Source organism: Muscardinus avellanarius (genome assembly GCF_963383645.1).
Source record: "Muscardinus avellanarius genome assembly, chromosome: 9".
Classification (NCBI taxonomy): domain Eukaryota; kingdom Metazoa; phylum Chordata; class Mammalia; order Rodentia; family Gliridae; genus Muscardinus; species Muscardinus avellanarius.
In genome coordinates this window covers 872499-895433 of record NC_137795.1, presented here as the reverse complement: position 1 = coordinate 895433, position 22935 = coordinate 872499, and the positions used below count along the sequence as shown (strand labels likewise).

The window sequence follows — 22935 nt, the reverse complement described above, 5'->3', positions numbered from 1 at the left end:
CCTCTACATGTTTATTACTTAACTAAAAGCCAACCATTAAAAAGAAGTTTTTCAATCTTACTGAAAAGAAAAATACGCATTTCCAATATTCTTCAAAGAAGACCGTATGTCTTATGTACCATGACCCTGGACCGAAGTATACGGCAAAGCAAACCCTTCTCAAATGCTTGGCAGGCCTGAACATTTATTATCTTCTCACTTTAGCACATGTGCCAAAAAAACTTCCATTGCAAGTATATTCTCCTTAAGACCAACACCCCAAATAAACTCCATGACAAAATACTTTAAGAAATGAGAGAACTAGCCAAATGCTACTTCATACTGCCAATAAAGTATTATTAAAATATAACAGTTAAGTAGTTTTAAAATAAAAAACATTACAAAAATCTGTAAAATATTTTAATAAGCCAAGAGTAGCAGAACATGTGTATACACACATATTTATACATATATGTTCCTTTTTTACATGAAAGTAAAAATTCTATTCTCAGTAAAATTTGTGGAAAGTCCCATCTGACTTCTTTATGCCTGTTTCCGTATTTCTAAAATGGAGTTAACAGAACACCCCTCAGAGTGTTGTTATCCTGTATTCAGTAAATGTTAGCTAGTTTTATTTTTATTCTTTCCAGTCCCAAACTCAGAACATGACTCCCAAGTGTGTAGAATAAAATTTGCAGACATTCATTTATAAGCAGACAACTACAAGGACACACACACACAAAAATGTAGAACTGACTCCCCTCTTACTGTCTACTACTTGAATCCTCTCTTGAGCTGAGATATCAGTTTGGTCTATCCAGAGTGAGACAAGAATAACACATTTATTAACAATAACTTTATATCCTAAAGACTGTTGACATATATAGTTGCTAACCACTGGTTTTAGAGACCTAATTTGGAAGAGCTTAGAGACTAAAGCTTACCAAGAACTGTACTTGAAGAAACTTGGCTCTAGGTAAGGCACCATACTCATTTTCAACATTCTCTAACATTCCCCTACATATTAGCTGAACTTTCCTTATCCTTGAAGGAGTAACAGGAGCCAGTATGACTTCCATCCTCAAAGAATCCTTCCATCTCCTGATTACAGCCTTCCTTCTTAAGCTTTTTTGCACAATTAAGAAGTTCCTGGCAACTGGTAAGTTCTTTGTAAGGGGAAAAGAATCTTAACCAGATTCTTCCCTTAAAAAGATGTCAATCAGCAGGTCGTGGTGACACACGCTTGTAATCCCCGCGCTTGGGAGGCAGAGACAGGAGGATGGTGCAGGTTCAAAGCCAGCCGCATTGGCTCAGGAGACCCTGTTTCAAAAAAAGAAAAAAAAAATATATATATATATATATATATATATATATATATATATATATATATATATATATGGGTCTGGGAGTGTAATCCAGAGGTAGAAGGGTTTCTAGGAACCCCAGTACCACCAAATAATAATAAAAAAAAAGAATGTCAATCATTGATCAAATCCACAGCAAAGTATTATAAAAAAATCAATAAAGATCTCAGCAGTTATACCAAGGGAGCTGTTGTATCTCTGATCAAATACAGCTTCCCACCTCACCCTACTGCACAGAACACAAGGCAAATATTGAGCATTTATTGCCAAAAAAATGAACTCCCAGATGATTCTGATGTGCTCCCTTTTTCTCTAATACCTTACTTACTGAACTATATAACTAAAATGCATTCCAGTCTCAACCTGGCATAATATGATTTTCACTTGTGTTTATTACCTTTCAGATGATATACACTGAGTACTCTCCAGAAAACAAGAAACAAAAGATTTGATACTACGTCTGTTATTATTAAAGTACACAGAATAGACAAATGAATGAAATATAAGAACTTAATGTATTTTGAAGGATATATCACTAAACAACAGAAAAAAGAATTATTTGGTGCGAGGAAAAGTGATTACTAAGCTAGTGAGTAGGGGAAGAGAATATTAAATCTTTGCCTTTTTCCATAGTCAGATAAATTTCAGGTAGGCTAAAAATAAAAGTATGAAGAATTAAACCATAGTTAAAAAGACTAGAATTATTTACCAACACTTTGGAAGGAGGAGGGTTTTCCTAATTTATAGTAAGGGGGAAAATCAAATTAAAAAAAACAACAAATGTGACATCAAAAGACTTTGGAATGAACCTAACCAAAGAGCTAAAGATCTCTCCAAGAAAAATTATGAAACTCTGGAAAAAAAAACTGAAGATTTTAGAAGATGAAAGAACCTTCCCTGCTCTTGGACAGGCAGACTAACATCAAAATGGCCATTCTTCCAAAAGTGATCCACAGGTTCAATGCAATTGATTTTTGACAAAGGGACCCAAAACATACACCGAAAAAAGATAGCTTTTTCAACAAATGATATTGGCAAAACTGGCTACCCACATGCAAAAAATGTAAAAAAATCCCACTTTCTCACCCAGCACAAGAATCAATTCAAGATGGATCAATGACTTGGAAATCAGACCAGAGACCTTGAAGCTCCTTGTAGAGGGCATAGGACCAATACTCCAACACACAGGAACAGGTATAAACTTCCTCAACAAGATCCCAAAGACACAAGAATTTAAAATGAGGATCAACACATGGCATTACAGTAAACTGAAGAGCTGTGCAGTAAAAGAAAATTATCAAGAACCTCAACAGAGGGCGGGGTGGTGGCACATGCTTGTAATCTCGCATTTAGGAGATGGTGACTGGAGGATCATGGCTCACTGACAGCCTCAGCTACTTAGCGAGGCACTTCACAACTCGGTGAGACCCTGTTCCAAAAATAAAAGGACTAAAGAATAGGGCTGGGGGTGTAGCTTGGAGGTACAATGACCCTGGGTTCCATCCCTAGTACTGCAAAAAGCAAAAAAGAACCTCAACAGAGAGCCAACAGAATGAGAAGATTTTTGCCAGCTACTCCTCTGATAGAGGACTAATAAATATCTAGAATATATGGGAACTCAAAACTCACCAATATAATAACAATAACAAATAACCCAAACAAAAAAACGGCAAGTGAGCCCGGGCATGGTGATGCACACTTCTGCTGCACTCCTGTCATCCCAGCCTTCGGGGGCTGAGACAGGAGGATCGCAGTTTGCAGGCAGCCTCAGCTACTTCGTGAGGCCCTTTGCAATTCAGTGAGACTCTGTTTCAAAATAAAGAAAAGGGCTGGGGGTGTTGCTCAGCGGTAGAATACCCCTGGGTTCCATCCAATAAATGTATGAAATACATTTGTATCAAAAATGTATGAAAAAATGTTCAACATCATTAGCAATCAATCAGAGAGATTCAAATCAAATCTCCCCTGAGATTTCACCTAACCCCAATTTGAATGGCAATCATTAAAACAACAACAAATGCTGGCAAAGATGTGGAGAAGTAGGACCTCTAATACACTGTTAGTGGGATTGCAAACTAGTGCAACCACTTTTGAAAACAATGTAGAAGATCCTCAGAAGAATGGGAATGAACCTGCCATATAACCCAGCAATACCATTTCTGGGTATCTACCCAAGAGAATGGAAACAAAACTACCAGAGTGATGTATGCATATCTATGTTTACAGCTACACACAATTCACAACTACCTAACTATAGAAACAGCTGACATGCCCATCAACAGATGAATGGATTACAAAACCATGGGATATGTACACAGTGGAATTGTACTCAGCCATAAAAAACACAATTATGTTGTCTGCAGGGAAATGATTGAACTGGAGAACATTATGCTAAGTGATATCAATCAATCTCAGAAAAGAAGTCTGATGTTCTCCCTAATATACGGAAACTGGGGAGAAATAGGACATAAGAGCTAACAAAAACTCCAGAAAAAGGAGAAATCCTAGATGAGTGAAGAATGCCACCTAGCTGAGGGAGACAGGAAGAGGGAAACACCTCAATGGCACAGTGTACACACACAAACAGCAAAGCCAATCGCTGTGCTGAGCACGGGAAGGAGGGGAAGGAAACGGGAAATGGGAATGGCGCAGTGAGTGCTGTGTGCACGCATGCCCCTACTACCCTGAACTTCAAGACGTACGATTACAATGCACCAATACAATAAAAAATCTGCAACAACTAATGAATTAATGAATCTAATCAGTGATTAGTAATAGTTCTGGAAGGGCTGAGAAAGAACTTTATGATGGACAGATCAGGCTAGTAACATCTGAACTCACTTATCAACCTTTTTTTTCTCAATTTAAGAGGAATAATAATAATCAGGACACTTAGCATGTATTTAATAATTAACTATTTGTAAAGGTAATCTGATATTTTAAAAATCTAACAGATTTTCTTCAATAATTTCAACTTAGAATATATGATGGCTACAGACGTAGAGCCTAAATATGAATATGTATCATTTAATTTAGCATTTGTTCATTTATTTAACAGTTATTAAGTATATTCCTTCTACCCAGAAGTGGAGGAATTAGAGTTAGTATAGCATTTTGGTGCTGAAAGGGCCCTGTTTTAAAGAAGTTTGTGTACTGATTTTAAGGGGTTTTTTAATACTTTTATTAGTACACTGTAATTACACATCAGAGTTAGATTCAAAGTGATAGACACGCATGCACACTGCACAATCTTAATATGACCCTAATAAGGTACTCTATTTCCAGACACAATCCAGGTCCAAACCATATCTTTGAGCTTTCTGAAAAACATGTTTTACCCCGCTGGCTATTGGCTGCATTTCTTATGCAACTGCCTAATTCAAAAGGCCTGATGCAATTACTAAACATACGATAGCCATAGCAAGGTTCTTGAGAAACTTCCACTACAAAACTCTCAAAATAACAATGATTCTGGGTAACATGCAATGATTGAAATATCCTTGTAACCCAACATGCTTTATATCCCTATAACCCAACACTACTTCAACTGTTCCTAAGACTGGGTGATCAAAAACACCTGTGGAGTTTTTAGAAAACACACTACTGAACCCTATACTCTTGAAAGTACACTCTCCCTCACCTACCCATTTCCCAGAAAACTAAAACAGATCTATAGTTTAGACTATGCTTGCTATTCAAAGTGTGGTCTGAGCAGAGTGTCAGCATCACCTGAGCACTTGCTAGAAATAATCTCAGGTGCCATCAGAGCCTACATCTTTTTTTTTTTTTTTTTTTTTGGTGAAACTGGGGGTGGAACCCTACCTCCGGGCTATACTCCCAGACCTATTTTATGTTTTATTTGGAAACAGGGTCTCACTAAGTTGCTGAGAGCCTCACTGAGTAGCTGAGGCTGGCTTCGAACCTGTGTGATCCTCCTGTCTCAGCTTCCCAAGCGCAGGGATTACAAGCGTGCGCCACAATGCCCGGCTAGAGCCTACATCTTAAAAAGAGCCTCATGTTGCCGGGCGTACGCTTGTAATCCCCATGCTTGGGAGGCGGAGACAGGAGTATCGCGCAGGTTCGAAGCCAGCTGCGCTGGCTTAAGAGACCCTGTTTCCAATAAAAAAATATAAAATAGGTCTGGGAGTGTAGCCTGGAGAAGGGTTTCCAGGAACCCCAGTACCACCAAAAAAAAAAAAAAAAAAAAGGAGCCTCATGTTATCAGTAGGAACATTGAGAAAGAAAAGCATGCCCTAGATAACTCAGAGCATGGCCAGCTTTTTATAAACACTACTCCACTTGACCTTCTAATCCTAAAATTATAAAAGCAGATATAAATTGAATAAATGTCATGTGTACTTTAATTCTACAAAGAAGCTACAATTCTAAAATAACTGATTTTTAAGGAGTCCCAGTTACAACCCACAGGCACCATAATTTCACTTACCCTTGAATTACATATGGAAACTGATGACTCTGTGCTGGATCGGGTTGTGCTTGTGGAAGGGTACGCTGCCTCAATCCTTCTGAGGAAGATGTAGTTGCTAATGACAAGGTTTCTTGACTTGATGATGGAGTTGTTGGTCCTGAATGATCTGAACTCTACAAACAAAAATGTAATTATTTTTTCAAGGAGACTTAATTCATCACAATCATGAGATTATAAGACATTCTAAAAATGTACTCACAATCCCTCTGAAAAATAATTGAATTTTAGAAATGTACTGGTTTGAATCTTAGATCCAGTATAATAGATATTTCAATTTTAACAAGACTAGAAATGTCAGAAAATCAAAACTGCTTAATTAAATAAATAATATTGCATTTATAGCCTAGACAAATCTGAGTAACAGAATATTACCCAGAAACAGCATAATAAATTATGTGGATTAAATTAATGCGTGTAAAGTTCCTTTTACATGCCTGACATATGCAAAGTATTCAATAGAATTAACTATTGAGTCACTTAAACAAATACTATGTGCCAGGTACATAACATGCCATTGGTGATACACTGGTTACCATAATGAAGACCTGCAAATCTCCTGTCCCAGCCTCCCAGGTACTGGGATTACAAGTGTACACCACCACACCCACCTAAGTAGGATTCTTAACTCATGCTCAAATGATGTTAGCAACTCAGGATTCAATAACCTTAAACAATACAGTTCCTAAAAAATCACCTAATTTGTTAAAATATTTATCAGTGCTTTGTATAAATTGAAGAGCTAATTACATTTCATATAAGTTATAGCTTCTCACTTTATAAAGCTGAGTACAATATTATTCTGCCATCCTTCCAAATTTGGTGAATTATATATTTTACCTGTACTGCTTTTGAACTGAAAGGAGTCTCTGTACATGGCTACCTTCCTAAGTCCTGTCACATGAAAGGTCCCAAGCACATAGGTCTCCTGCAAAACTAACGTGCTTCCTTTACAATGTTACTTCAGAAAATACATACCAAACATCATACTAAGGAGTCTCATTCTTTGGGACATAATCTGGGAAAGGCTTTTTTGGGCAAGATTTCTCACTAAATGGAACATCATACATGATACTCATTAACATAATTAATAGGAAAAAAGCCTGGCCATTTGAGAATACAGCCTAATTTCTCTAGAACTAATGATTTCTGACCTTGTTAGGCAATCCTATCAGGATTTGATTTTAACACATTTTAAAAACCTGCAGAAAGTTCTGAACCATGAGTTTTAGGGGAATTGAGCTTAGCTTTCCTTTATTTTTTTTTTAATCTTTATAACACTTTGAAAAAAACTAAATATATGGACTAATGACATAAAATCATGCCTGAGGAACTACAGGACAAAAGTCAATTAAATCAGAGGGGTCTTTCCGAACAAAAACTGAAGCAATGCAATTGTGTCCAATGACAATATATACCGCTTCTCCTGCCAAGGCAGAAAACATAAAGGTCCTTGTTTGTTCTGATAAAGCATAATTCCAGTTTAAGGTAAGCTACAAAATAGGCTGGTACTAGAAAATACTTACCATGGAGGCCACACTGACTATATCAACTGGAGAATCTAGTTTCTTAAAAAAGCAGAAAACTAGTACCTATTGCAACTAGTTATCATCTGCAACTAGTTATCATCCTTGCTACTCATCCCCTCAAAGTTTAGCTAGACTCTTGACAAGAAGAAAAGCACACTTAAGAGGATTAAAAGTTCCCTGCCTGCCCAAGAAGTTTAAATCAAGCTTCTATTAATGCCAACCCTTTTACCCCAAATATCATAGAAAACTGTAATAGAAAATAAAAAATAAGTCAAGCATACGGTGCACACCTGGAATCCCAGCACTTGGTAGGCTAAAACAGGAGGATCACAGGTTGAAGGGCAGCCTCAGCAACTCAGCAAGGCCCTCAGCAACTAAGTGAGACCTGTTTTAAAATAAAGATTAAAATAGGTCTAAGAGTGTGTAGCTCAGAGGTAGAATGCCCTTGGGTTCCATCCTCAGGACTACAAAGAAAGAAAAGAAAGAAAGAAAAGATTATTTAACATAAAAAGGTTGGGGTCAATGTCTCAAATTTATACAAAATGTCTAAATTGAAAAGTTTAATTTGTGTGTGTGTGTGGGGGGGGGTTACAGGGGATTGAACCTCTAGAGGAATTCTACCTCTGAGCTACATCCCTAGTTCCCTTGTTTTACTTTTGTTTTGAAACAGGATCTTGCTTGCTAAGTTGCTGAGGCTGGTTTTGAGTCTGTGATCTTCCTGTGTCAGATTCCCAAATACTGAGATTACAGATATACGCCACCACACCCAGCTTGAAAAGGTGAATTCTTACAAAAATATTCCAAAACAATTTAGGCAGATGAAAAAATGAGGAAGGAGAAATGAATAACCAAGTGGGGTGTGGGGGCGCACGCTTGTAATCCCAGTAGTTGGGAAGCAGAGAATGAAGGATCGCAACTTCACGGCCAGCTTCAGCTACTGAGTGAGGCCCTCTGTAACTTAGTGAGACCTTGTTTCGAAATAAAGAATAAAAAATAGGACTGGGGGTATAGCTCGAAGGTAGAATGGCCGCCCCTCAGTTTCATCACCGGTTCAGCAAAAAAAAAAAAAAAGAAAAAGAAGAAGAAGAAGAAGAAGAAATGAATAACCAAGTGTGAAAGAGATATTACATTAAATAATTCTTCCCCCTGCAGTTTGAATGTAGGCCTAAAAATCCCACAAAATGCTTGACCACATACTCTAAGAAGATTTAGGGTATTTAGAATTTAAACAACTTAATCCACCTTGAATAAAATGTGCTATATTAAATACCTTAAATATTTCATTTAAGTTTCACTGGCCTGAAAGTCTGTATTATATAACCATATCACAATTCTGTTTCTGAATACTTTAGTAATTAATTAAATCTATGGAGACTGGTTCTATCACTGACTGACCTTGACTTTCAGCAAAATACATCTCATGGTAATTAGGCTTCAAGATAACACAGGGTATTAGATCTCTAAAAACAAATTTTAAATGACTTAGTCTAATTATTTTTAAAACAAATGTCACTAGGCATGGTGGCGCTTGCTTGTAATCCCAGCATTTAGGAGGCTGAGACTGAAGGATCACAGTTCATGGACAGTCCCAGGTACTTAGTGAGGCCCTCCGCAACATAGTGAGACCCTGTTTCAAAATAAAGAATAAAAGATAGGGCAGGGAGTGTAGCTTGGAGGTATATGCCCCTGGGTTCCATCCCCAGACCTACAAAAAAATAAAATAAAACACAGTATCAAAACCCACAACCTCCAATTGTTCTGCTTCCCATTTAGTTTTTAGAGGCAAGCAAGGAGAATCAGAAGACTTCAATGTTTATTCCTCCCAAACAACTCACAGAAGTGCTGCTGGATGCCAATGCTTCACGGCTTTCTCTATGGGTGCTGGATTTTGGAGAACTGGGAGGAGTCCGAGAAGTGCATACTAGATGAACCATATGATACTCATCTTGCTAAAATTAAAGAAGATTACATTTAAAGGGTGGTAGTAGGAAATAGTAAGTTGTAATACTTAACTCAAAACTTAAGTTCCTTTCTAGTCTAGCCATATTATTTGTTATAAATTATCATTTGAGGTATGTTTGCCATTTTAATACTTAGGAGTCTTCTGAATTTAATATCTTCTCACCAGACTTAAAAAATGGTATAAGTAGTCAATAATTGCTACATTCAAAAATTACTTGAAGCAGAGAGTGACATAAAGTTGGGTCAAGAGTCTATTATTTCAATATAAAAACACGTAGCACCTTAGTATCAGAACTATGAGAGTTACCCTGAAGCCTAGATTACAAACTTTGAATAGTGAGAATGTTTTGATTACTTGAGAGTTAGCACAAACAAATGAAGCTCAACTTAATTTTGTTTGCATTAATTTTTGCAATGTGATGAACTGAGTTTTTTTTTACTGTTAAAGTAAAACATGTTTTATCTCTAACATTTATACACAGATATAAAGCATATATTTACACTATACTGTATAAATATTCCATGTATTTCCACAAACATACAACTATAACTGAAGAAAAATTTTCTAAGTAATGATTAAGGCTTAGTGAGATCATGTATATTTTATACATAGACAAAGCTACTAAATAAAATGGAGAAAAAAGAGAATAAAGACAGAATAATGATGAGTCAGCAGAAAAAGAGACCAACAAGAGGATAAAGAAAAGGGGGGAGAACAGAAAGATTTCCAGTGGTCATAAAGGGAAGCATTGCCACTAGAAACAAAGAAATTATTGTCTACTGCCTACATGAACCTAAAATTCTGCTTAATTTTGAAGTGAACCAAGAAAAGTTCACCCATCCTTAAAAGAGGCTCATGATGCCTGCCAAGGGGTTAGGCCGGTGCTGGGGCCAGCGAGGCCAGGATTGGAGCCTGCCGTGAGGCAAGGCCGGTGCTGGGGCCTCCGAGGCCGGGATCGGAGCCTGCTGAGGGGTTAGGCCGGTGCCGGGGCCAACGAGGCCAGGATCGGACCCTGCCATGAGGCAAGGCTGGTGCTGGGGCCTCCGAGGCTGGGATCGAAGTCTGCCGAGGGGTTAGGTAGTGCTGGGGCCAGCGGCCAGCATTGGAGCCTGCCTTGAGGCAAGGCCGCTACTGAGGCCTCCGAGGCCGGGATGAGAGCCTGCCGAGGGGTTAGGCCGGTACCAGGGCCAGCGAGTCCGGGAGAGGAGCCTGCCGTGAGGCAAGGCCGGTGCTGGGGCCTCCGAGGCCTGGATTGGAGCCTGCCGAGGGGTAAGGCCGGTGCCAGGGCCAGTGAGGCCGGGATCAGAGCCTACCATGAGGCACAGCCACTACTAAGGCCTCCGAGGCCAGGATTGGAGCCTGCTGAGGGGTTAGGCCGGTGCCAGGGTCAGCGAGGCCGGGATCAGAGTCTGCCATGAGGCAAGGCCGGTGCTGGGGCCCTCGAGGCCTGGATTGGAGCCTGCCGAGAAGTAAGGCCGGTGCCAGGGCCAGCGAGGCCGGGATCAGAGCCTACCGTGAGGCACAGCCGCTACTAAGGCCTCCAAGGCCAGGACTGGAGCCTGCCGATAGAGTAGGCCGGTGCCGGAGCCAGCGAGGCCGGGATCGGACCCTGCCATGAGGCAAGGCCGGTGCTGGGGCCTCTGATGCCAGGAGCGGAGCCTGCCGAGGGGTTAGGCTGGTACCGGGGCCTGCGAGGCTGGGATTGGAGCCTGCTGTGAGGCAAGGCCAGTGCTGGGGCCTCCGAGGCCAGGATAGGAGACTGCAGAGGGGTTAGGCCAGTGCCAGGGTCAGCGAGGCTGGGATGGAGCTTGCCTTAAGTCAAGGCCAGTGCTGGGGCCACCGAGGCCGGGATCGAAGCCAGCCGAGGGGTTAGACCAGTGCAGGGGCCAGAATCGTGGCCTCCCATGAGGCAAGGCCGGGGCTGGAGCCAGCGAGGTCTGGATCAGGCCACTACTGGGGCCGTCAAGAGTGGGATCGGTACTTGCAATGTGGCATTCACAGAAAATAAAAACCAGATGCTTCCCCTAATTAGCAATAACTAGGAGGAAAGGGGCAACAGGAAGTGGTCGAGCTATAGAAAGGGCCCTATAGTGAAGCAATTAAGGTGACCAATCAGAGGGTATGGGATAGGGGAGGATGGAATCTCTTTAAAACTCAGGAGGTACGTAAACAAATATATCAAAGTTAATTACCATCAAGCATGGGATCGAGGGAGGGGGAGGGAATGGGATGGGGACTGGATGAGGGCTAATTGGATGATGTGTGCTTGTGTATCCTCTCAAGTCTTGTATTCCAATGTGATGTATGATTACAATGCACCAATAAAAATAAATTTAAAAAAACAAACAGTTCAAATAATGCTATGCAAATATATAAAATTATCAATACCAATTTCAATATCATGTACAGGGACAAGAAGAAGTAGGGTGTGGTGTGAGGAGAAACACACCAAGTACTGTGTGCATTGTGTTTCTATCATTCTCAACGTTATTACAAGGCATAATTATAATGCACCAATAAAATTATATTAAAAAGAGGCTCATGATATTTGTTAGAGGATAGACTAGCATATCAGAGCTTCATTTGAGATTCAGTCTTTTGTCTAAAACTGAGAAGCACAAGCTATGAAGGAGGGACTGTGTCGAGTTTAGAGTAAGCAGTGAGAAAGCTGAAGAAGGGCTTCGTAGAGACAGCACAACTAGGGTGTGCTCAGCAAGGCAGGCTGAGGGTGCTTTCACTTAGCTTCTGAGAACAGAAGATTAAAAGGCACCCAAGTATAAAATGCTTAGAGCCTTACAGACCGAGTTCCGAAATATTAACTACAATTAACTCAAGTACTTATTCACCTTTGGGGAATGTTTCTATTAAACAGTTTATAACTAAACAGGTAAAACTAATGGTAACACCTAACTAAAAAAAAAAGGTGTACACTGATTTTAACAAAACTAGTTCAAAGAGCTATTCAAAATATAAACATATTGTCCAAAGTGTTTGATATAAGGATCACAACAGTTCTTTCAAAAAGCTGTTTTGAAGGCATCTTGTTTGAAAGCATATCTGGCAGCAAAAAACTTTTTTTTTTCTTTTTCTTTTTTTGGTGATACTGGGGTTCCTGGAAGCCCTTCTACCTCCGGGCTACACTCCCAGACCTATTTTATACTTTTTTATTTTTTGGAAACAGGGTCTCCTAAGCCAGCGCGCGCGGCTGGCTTAGAACCTGCGCGATCCCCCTGTCTCTGCCTCCCAAGTGCGGGGATTACAAGCGTGCGCCACCACGCCCAGCTAAGCAAAAAACTTTTAAAAAGTATTCATGTTCAGGTTTCAAGCTATCCTTGAGATAAAATAATTAAGATGTATGATGTTAGAAGAGCATATTGTAGAAAAGTTTTTAAACAGAAAAACATGAATAGGCAGAACACAGGCTTGCTATCCATATAATACTATAAAACAGACCAAACTATACATTTGGTCATAACTCATAGAATGCACAACAGCAAAAGTGAGCTTTAATTAAACTAAAGACTTTTAATGAAATATGTCAGTATAGACTTACTGACACAAACACACCACTCTGGTGTAGGACGTCAATGAGTTGGGTTCTACATGTGTGGAGTCAAGAAAATCTCTATCTTTCACTCTATACTAACCTAAAACTGCTCTAAAGAAAAAATAAAGTCTATTAGATAGAGAGAAGGAAAGACAGAAAATCTGCTGTAAAATTACACTATTATGCCACTTTAGCTATTTGAAATAATGTAATCAAAATGACAGTAAGAAGTCATGCTGGAAAAGCTAAAATGTCAACTATATAAACCAGAAAGAATATACTGGTATGAGATCTTTACTCTCCCACAGGGGATCTTAAATATATAGAATAAAATATAGATCTTCCAAATCAGATCAGAAATATCTAGAATGTTAAGAGTTAAGTCAAAGATACAATATAAAATAAAAAGCAATGCAGGATGGGTTTGGTGGTGCACGCTTGTAATCCCTGCACTTGGGAGGCGGAGACAGGAGGATCGCGCAGGTTCGAAGCCAGCCGCGTTGGTTTAAGAGACCCTGTTTCAAAAATATATATATAAAAAAATAGGTCTGGGAGTGTAGCCCAGAGGTAGAAGGGCTTCCAGGAACTCCAGTACCACCAAAAAAAAAAAAAAAAAAAAAAAAAAAGCGATTCAAATTCTGGTATACTCACAAACAAAAAGTATTTCAAAAGCTAGAATTCCCTAAAAGTATATATTTCACAAATGAATATGAGCTAAAAGCTTCTATTAAAACAATCTGCATTCAAGGTAATTATCAGAAAAATTATATTTAGCTCTGGGCATCAGGACTCAAAAGTTTGATAACTGGTTTACCAGTTGGACTTCATTTTATTTCTTGTCCTGAAATTAAACTTCCAGCCTAACCAATTTGTACTAAAATGTCCTAGAAGGGACTGGTGGCACACACTTGTAATCCCAGCATTTGGGAGGCTGAGACAGGAGGATCGTGGTTTGTAGTCAGCCTCAACTACTTAGTGAGACCCTCTGCAACTCAGTGAGACCCTATTTCAAAATAAAGAATAAAAACTTAGGCAAGGGGTATGGCTTGGAGGTAGAATGTCCCTGGGTTCCATTCCTAGTACTGCAAAAATAAAATAAAATTAAATAAATAAAATAAAATCAAAGTTAGGTCAAAAGGAGATCAGGAAGAATGACTGCTCTCAATCTTTAACTGCCTCCTGAAAATCATTAGTGTTTTCTTACCAAAAATGACAAATCCATGAACACAGACCTGCAATCCTACTTCAGATTTAGCTATCAGTAAATATACAAAAAAGTTACTACCCAAACTAATCAGAATCCATCATGTGTACTTTTTGGCTTTAAGTAAAAACAGAAGTGGTTGGATAAAGCTTCAGAAAACTCCTCTCACATTCTGAATGCATCTGAATGCATAGAAGGAAAAGCTTACTTTTCTGAGAATATCTTTCAGCTGCAGATGATCAGGAAGTAGTCTGCCCGAATACACCAACCTCTGATCCTTTGTCAACTAAGAAAAAGGATAAAGAAAAACATTCAACTTTTCTAAATGTACAAATTTAAGATTTTTTAAAAGTGACTTTCTGAAGAGGCAAATAAGCAGAAACAAACATAATTTGAAAATTTTTGTTTTTCCAACTTCTACTTTAGATATTTAAGAGCTTTGCAAATGTCGGCATAACTATAATATTACAATAAATAAATAATTACCAACCAGGCACAGTGGCACACATCTGTAATCTCAGTACTTGAGGCTGAGACAGAAGGATCAATAGTTTGAAGCCAGCCGCAGCAACTCAGCAAGACCCAAATAAAATACACCTGGAGGTATACTTCAAAGGTAGAATGCTCCTGGGTTTAATCTCTAGTACCACAAAAAAAATTAAATAAATAAATACCATTATCTTTTAAAACTGATCAAAAAAAGGTCAAAACTGGAAGTTTGTCTTCTAGCTATGAAACAGTGCATGCATGACTATCATTAAAAGCTTTTAGACGCCGGGCATGGCGGCCCACGCTTGTAATTCCCCCCCCACACTTGGGAGGCGGAGACAAGAGGATCGCACAGGTTCGAAGCCAGCCACGCTGGCTTAAGAGACCCTGTTTCCAAATTTTAAAAAAAAGTATAAAAATAGGTCTGGGAGTATAGCCCAGAGGTAGAAGGGTTTCCAGGAACCCCAGTACCACCAAAAGAAAAAGAAAAAAAGAAAAAAAAAAGCTTTCAGGATTACATATATGGTTAGTCTTCTATTAATAGTTAACCTGAGGATAAAATTTAAAGATCATCAATTACTTTGCAATCTTTTGTGGGCATTTTTATTCTAAAATGTATACATAAGATTTTCTTTACTAACATAATACAAAACAATTTACTGGTTGTAATTCAAGAGCCATTTGGACTTAGTCACAATTTTAGGTAAATATTCTTTATTATTCCTACCATTCTCACATAAGACTAAGCCAGCGTGGTGGCGCACGCTTATAATTCCCACACTTGAAAGGCTGAGACAGGAGGATCGCACAGGTTCAAAGCCAGCCTCAGCTACTTAGTGAAACTCTCAGCAATTTAGTAAGACCCTGTTTCCCAATAAAATATAAAAATAGATCTGGTAGTATAGCCCAGAGGTAGAAAAGCCCTGGGTTCCACCCCCAGTACCACCAAAAAAAAGAAAAAAGAAAAGACTACAGGAAAATCAACACAAGTATATGGAGACTCAGCTGCCATCTGTACATATAACTCATAATACAAAATATAACCAGGTGTAATGGGAGGATCCAGGTTCGCGGCCAGCCTCATCTATTTAGTGAGGCCCTCCACAACTTAATGAAATCCTGTTTCTAAATAAAGAATAAAAAATAGGGCTGGGGATGTAGCACAAAGGTAGAATGCCCCTGGATTCTATACCAGTATTGGGAAGAGGTGTCAAAATGTATTAACGTAGGCCAGGCGTGGTGGCGCACTTGGGAGGCAGAGACAGGAGGATCATGTAGGTTTAAAGCCAGCCGCGCTGACTTAAGAGACCCTGTTTCCAAATAAAAATATAAAAAAATAGGGCTGGGAGTGTAGCCCGGAGGAAGAAGGGTTTCCAGGAACCCCCAGTACCACCAAATATATATATATTTATACACACACACACACACACACACACACACACACACACACACACTAATGTACCAGTATTGGAAAATATTTTCAAAACGTATCTGAAAATAACTTCAGTAGAAAAAAGCCAGGAGCTTCAAGGAAAGGGCTGAAGATTTCCAGGCACCAAGGGTAATCAGCAAGAGAACAGAAGCCCAAAAGCCTAAAGCCTAGGGTCTTTTTATATTTCTAAGAGAAGTGAACTTCCTCAAGGATGTGGGGGAATCCCATACTCTCTGAAACCAATTAATATATTTTGGAGTGTAACAAAAGGCATGAGGTCTGTGCCAAAGACAGGGCAGGTCTATCAAAAGATCTGCCCCAGAGACAGGGCGGGGTCAGAAGACTGGTTATAAAATACTGTGTACACAGGAATCTTTGGTGACTGCAGGTCACCCCTCTATACTATTTAGGGTATAGGGCTTTATTAAATCTATATTCTCTCTTGCAATCTTTATAATAATAAACTCACTTAAGCTTCCAGGAACAGTTAGGGCTAGTGTTTTCAGCAAGAGTTCGGACTAGAGTTTTCTATACCTAGTTCAGAACGAGAACCCGCAGTTACATCTCTCTCTCTCATCCAACAGGGTCCCTGGAACAGTTCCCCCAACCGTAACATTATCTACATTCAACTGGCATAAAGCCACTATTTCTTTATGGGTGGAAAAACAATTATATTTTTAATTCTATAATTCTTTATCAGGTAAAATTTTTCTAAAAGAACTTTACCTCATCAACTATTTGGTTACACCAGTCTGTCTAAGAAAAGTAGCAAAGATGTCCAACTTCTTCCCTTTATCAGCTTTTAGGGTGATTGCCCAAACAACCTCCAGAAGTGACTGATGAGTTTTTTGTTTTATTTTCTAAGTATCATATAAGCTTGTAAAATTTTAAGTTTTTTCAATATATTGACATTTTTTTAATCTTCAAATTACACCATCTTTGGCCAGTAGGCGTCCCTTCAAGTTGGCTCCAGTGTCATTTTGACAGGACCTGGATTGTTAACAGCCTTCTTACTTTCCAACACAAAATGCCACAGGTCTTATACCACTGCCCCAGGAGCCTCAATTTCTTTTGGTAGAAAATGGTATCTGAAAACCAAAATCTGAGTTATAAGTGCTTATTTTTACTTGTCTCTACTTCTAGGGTCGTTAGTGAACAGATAGAAAATGAATATTAGTTAGAAAAAGAAACTTAAATATTGATGTCAGACTGGTAATTCCCATTTTAATGAAAGAATATATACTCATTTTATTTGTATCTTCTTTCACCCTGAAAATCTTGTTTACTAATGGCAATCAAATGTGCATATTTGTTTTATCTTACTATATATAATCTAAAAATAACAGTTACTAAACATTGTATGAATTATAGGATTTCTTCCACAGTTTTTCTGCCCCTTAGGATATACACTACTAGGAATGAACAAACTATTATGCTTCATTTCAATATAACTTGAAATTACTCTTCTCACAGCTATGGCACAATATATTGTCTAAATCTTACATTTCCATTTGGCAATTGTTTTTCTATTTAATTTTTTAGTTTACTTTTAATTATGTACAACATGCAGAGCAAAGTTTTAGTTAAAACCTAAGAAAAAGGTAAGGTACAAAGAACTTTAAAGAGTTTGAGTACTCCTAGTTACAAAACTGTGGGTTCCAGTTTAAAACCATAAAAAAAAAATATTAAATTTTAAGAGCAAGTACAAATCTTATTTAACCCAAAATATAATTGACTTAACTTGTATTACTAGTAGCCCAGAGAAAGACTGGTAATCCATCAGCCCCAATCCTTTTTAAAGCATCAAAAAGAAAGGCTGGGCAATGGCTAAGCAAGTCCTTCAGCAGGACAGAGGAAAGACCCAACAGCACCCAGGAAACGGTACTGACATTTGCAAGGAAAGATACCACAATCCTCCCCACTTGTACCTCTGGGAGAGGGATCAAGGCATAGGAATAAAAAAAAGTTAGGAGGGCCGGGCATGGTGGCGCACGCTTGTAATCCCCGCGCTTGGGAGGCAGAGACAGGAGGATCGCGCAGGTTCTAAGCCAGCCGCGCGCGCTGGCTTAGGAGACCCTGTTTCCAAATAAAAATATAAAAATAGGTCTGGGAGTGTAGCCCGGAAGTAGAAGGGCTTCCAGGAACCCCAGTACCACCAAAAAAAAAAAAAAAAAGTTAGGAGGCCTGTGAACATTTCACTCATGACTGGTCTTTGGCCCTGCAAGATCCCTTTCTAAATTTTCCATCAATTCTAAAAGCTCGGTTTCTTCATTTGAGTTACAAATTTGTCTCTTTATCCAAGTTCTCTCTCCCTCTTAGATCCTGACCCATCTATCCAACTGCTATAACATATGTAACATATGACATCTCAGATGTCTTTGTGTTTCCCTGAAGGGGGATGGGCTGAGGACTGAACCCAGGGTTGCTCTACCAGAAGCTACATCCCCATCCCTATTTATTTATTTTTTATTACAAAACAAGGTTTTGAAAAAATTTTTTTAAAAAAAAGGTTTTGCTAAGTTGCCCAGGTTGGATTCAAACTCATAATCCTTCTGCCTCAACCTCTGGAGCAGCTGCGTGGCTTCAGATGTTCTAATCAACTCGAAGCCAGAACATCTACACTGGATCTCAATTCCCAATTCCTCAAATCTTCCCTTGCACTTCCTTTCTATCCTGGGAAGAAAGATAAGAGAATCATCAGAGAAGAATCCTTGCTTCCCTGACCCATGTGGCAGCATGTCCTGTTATCTCTACAAGTCCCTTTCAGATCTTCTTTTTTTCATCTTTACTGTCTTAATCTAAGTCATCATCTGTTGCCTGGGCTTCTGCAGTAGTTTTTTTCTTTCTTTCTTTCTTTTTTGCCATATTGGGGATGGAAACTAGGGGCATTCTACCTCCGAGTGACACTCCCAGCCCTATTTTTTATTCTTAATTTGAAACAGGGTCTCACTGAGTTTCAAAGGGCCTCACCAAGTAGCTGAGGCTGTCTACGAACTGAAATCCTCCAGTCTCCGCCTTCTGAAGGATGGGATTACAAGCGTGCGCCACCATGGCCAGCTTTGCAGTAGCTTCTTAACTGGTTTCCTTGCTTCCATTCTCAAGTCAGTAGTTGGAGTGATCTTTCAGAAACATAAATCAATCTAGCCACTCTCTGACAGATTTCCTCTATGCTAGACTTAATTCTAACCATGGTCAGACCTGGGTTCTGTGACAGTATTTCCTTCCTCACTATCTAGCCAAACTGGAATTCACTAAGATCCCCATGCTCTTTCCCAACTTACACACCCTACCTGAAAAAATAAAGACCAGGCGTGGTGGCGCACACTTTTAATCCCAGTACTTGGGAGGCTGAGACAGGCAGATCACAGGTTCAAAGTCAGCCTCAGCTACTTAGTGAGGCTCTCAGCAACTTAGTGAGACCCTGTTTCCAAACAAAAATATAAAATAGGTCTGGGAGTGTATTCCAGAGGTAGAAGACCCCTGGGTTCCATCCCAAGTACTACAAGAAAAAAAACACCCAAAATAAAAAACAAACAGGGATAGGGACACTGGGCGTGGTGGCACATGCTTGTAATCCCCATGCTTGGGAGGTGGAGACAGGAGGATCACAGGCAGTTCCTCAGAAAGTGAAGCATGAAATTGCCCTATGACATAACACATATCCAGTTACATTTCTAGGTTAAAAAAAAAAAAACCAAAGAGAAAAGAAAACAATATCTGCACAAAAATCTGTACAAAGTATTTACAGCACCATTATTCATAATACCCAAAAAGTGGAAACAATCCACATTTCTATCAACTTACAAGTGATCAGAAATATGATATATACATCTAATAAATTATTTGGCCACGAAAAGAAATGAAGTAATGATTCATATATATAACAGATGCTTTTCATAAACATTATGCTAAGTGAATGACACCAGCCACAAAACATCATAACTATGCCTCCATTTATCGGATATGTCCAGAACTGGCAAATCCATAGAGACAAAATTGATTAGTGGTTACCATGGGCTGGAGGAACAAAGAAAAGGAAGTAATTGCTAATGGGTAGGGTTGTATTTGGGGGTGATTAAAATGTTGTGGAATTACACAGTGAAGACAACTGCTCTGTGAATCTAATAGAAACCCTTGAGCTGTGCACTTCAAAAGGCCATATTTTATACTACATGAATTATAAACTAGTAAGAAAAATAGTTACTCTCGAGTGAACACTGAAATGCCTTCAGATAATCTGAAGTTTTAAAAGGAATTCTTTAATTTTACTGTAACTGACAACAGAAAAATAAGTTTCTCTTTTACCTAAATAAGAAATGAGACTTGAAATTTTTTCTTTCACTAAAAAAATTGCCTCTTCAATAAAACCATACACCCTGACCAGGTAGGGTTCATCCTGGGGATGCAAGGCTGGTTCAACATATGAAAAACAATGCATGGAATTCATCAAATACATGATCATTTCATTAGATCCTGAAAAAGCATTCAACAAAATCGAACACCCATTTATGCTAAAAGCACTGCAGAGTCAGTATAGAAGGAACATACCTCAACAACATAAAGGCAATATACAACAGGCCCACAGTCAGCATCATATTAAATGGGGAAAAACTGCAAGAATTCCACCCTAAAAACAGGAACAAGACAAGGATTCCATTACCACCACTTCTTTTCAATATGGTTCTTGAGACTCTAGACAGAGCAATAAGGCAAAAGAAGGAAATCAAAGGAGCATAAACAGGAAAAGAAAAACTAAAACTATCCCTATTTGTAGTTGACATAATACTATACTCTGAAGACCCAACAAACTCAACCAAAAAATTTAGAGAACTGATCAACAAATTTAGCAAAGTGTCTGGTTACAAAATCAATCTTAAAAAATCAGAAGCTGCTGGGCATGGTGGCGCACGCTTGTAATCCCTGCGCTTGAGAGGCGGAGGAGACAGAAGGATCACGCAGATTCAAAGCCAGCCATACAAAACAAATTGAAAAACAAATTGAAGAAGACCTTAGGAGATGGAAAGATTTCATGTTCTTGGACAGGCAGAATAAATATCAAAATGGCCATTCTTCCAAGAGTGATCTACAGATTCAATGCAATGCCCATTAAATTAAAAGGGTCATTCTTCACATAGTAAAATCAATCCATAAATTCATTTGGAACAAAAAAAAAAAAAACAGAATAACCAAAGTAGTTCTCAGCAACAAGAACCATGCAGAAGGCATCATAATACCTGACTTCAAACTATACTACAAAGCCATAGTAATAAAAACAGCATGGTACTGGCACAAAAACAGACACATAGATCAATGAAGCAGAATGGAGACTCAGAAATAAATCCGTACACTTACAGCCAACTGATTTTTGACAAAGGGGCCAAAAACATACACTGGGAAAAAAGATAGCCTCTTCAACAAAACTGGCAAAACTGGTTAACCATACACAGAAAAATGGAAATTAACCCCACTTTCTCACCCGGTACAAGAGACAATTCAAGATGGAGCAAAGACTTGGAAATCAGACCAGAGAGCTTGAAGCTCCTTGAAGAGGGCATAGGACCAACACTGCAACACATAGGCGTAGGTAAAAACTTTCTCAACAAGACCCCAAAGGCACAAGAAATTAAAAAGAGGGTCAATACATGAGATTGCATTAAACTGAAGAGCTTCTGTACAGCAAAGGAAACTATCAAGACCCTTAAAAGAGAGCTAAAAGAATGGGAGATATACTATTCCTCCGATATAGGACTAATATCTAAAATATACAGAAAACTAAGAAACTCACCACTAAATTCAAATGGCCAGTAAATGCATGAAAAGATGCTCAACATCGCTGGCCATCAGAGAGATGCAAATCAAAACTACCCTGAGATTTCCCTAACTCCAACTAGAATGGCCATCATTCAAAACACAAACGACAAATGCTGGCAAGAATGTGTAAAAGTGGAAACTCTAATACACTGTTGGTGGGATTGCAAATTAGTGCAACCACTTTGAATAACAGTATGGAGGATACTCAGAAAAATAGGAACAAACCTACCATATAATCCAGCAATACCACTTCTGGGTATCTACGCAAAAGAATGGAAACCAAACTACCAAACTAATGCATGTGTATCTACGTTCATAGCTACACAATTCACAATTGGCAAATTACTGAGACAGTTAAGATGTCCATCAACAAATAAATGAATTTCCTTCATTGAAAAATCTCTTTCCTAGCCGGGCGTGGTGGGCACGCTTGTAATCCCAGCATTCAGGAGGCTGAGACAAGAGGATCGTGGTTCGCGGACAGCCTCAGCTACTTAGTGAGGCCCTCTGCAACTCAGTGAGACCCAGTTTCAAAATAAAAAATAGGGCAGGAGGTGTAGCTTGGAGGTCTAATGGCCCTGGGCTCCATCCTCAGACCTGCAAAAAAAAAAAAAAAAGAAAGAAAGAAAAAGAAAAGTCTCTTTATTAGGATAAATGCTGCTAGATGCTATAATAAATCCCAAGACCTGAGTAGCCTAACACAATAAGATCATTTTTCTCTGAATTTAAAAAATAAAAAAAAAGTATATGGTACTCTTCACTTATGTAAGAATCCAGAAAATTCAAGATTAGCAAACCAAAAGGTACTAAACTGTCAAAAGATTCTACTTATAAGATAATGACTCTTTCTGTTACTATCACCATCATTCTTGCTGGCACACATTCTTATCACTGATAGCACTTTTTTCAGATATTTCTCTCATCACCTTCCCTGTTCTACCCTAGACAAAGCCTGGTCATATAAGGTAGAGTAAAATCAGCCAAATAACAAGAAAAAGAACAACAAGGAAACATCCTGATGGTGCTCTGAGTAATCCAGAAACACAACTATCCTTCTCAAAATAAACAGCTGTTCAATAATTTTGCAAAAAAAGTTCTGCTACTCACTTGCACTTCCAAAATTCAAGGCGA

The 22935-nt window shown here is 38.9% G+C and overlaps 1 protein-coding gene across 1 annotated transcript in view; it reads right to left on the bottom strand.

The window, feature by feature from the left end:
- Positions 1-22935, bottom strand: part of HERPUD2 (HERPUD family member 2) — a gene marked incomplete at both ends in the record, with an annotated part of 36807 nt that overhangs the window by 6218 nt on the left and 7654 nt on the right. Inside the window, 3 exons of the mRNA XM_080701000.1 lie at positions 5791-5945; positions 9194-9307; positions 14281-14358. Of these exons, the coding sequence (XP_080557126.1) occupies positions 5791-5945; positions 9194-9307; positions 14281-14358 (347 nt within the window). The remainder of the gene's footprint in view (positions 1-5790; positions 5946-9193; positions 9308-14280; positions 14359-22935) is intronic.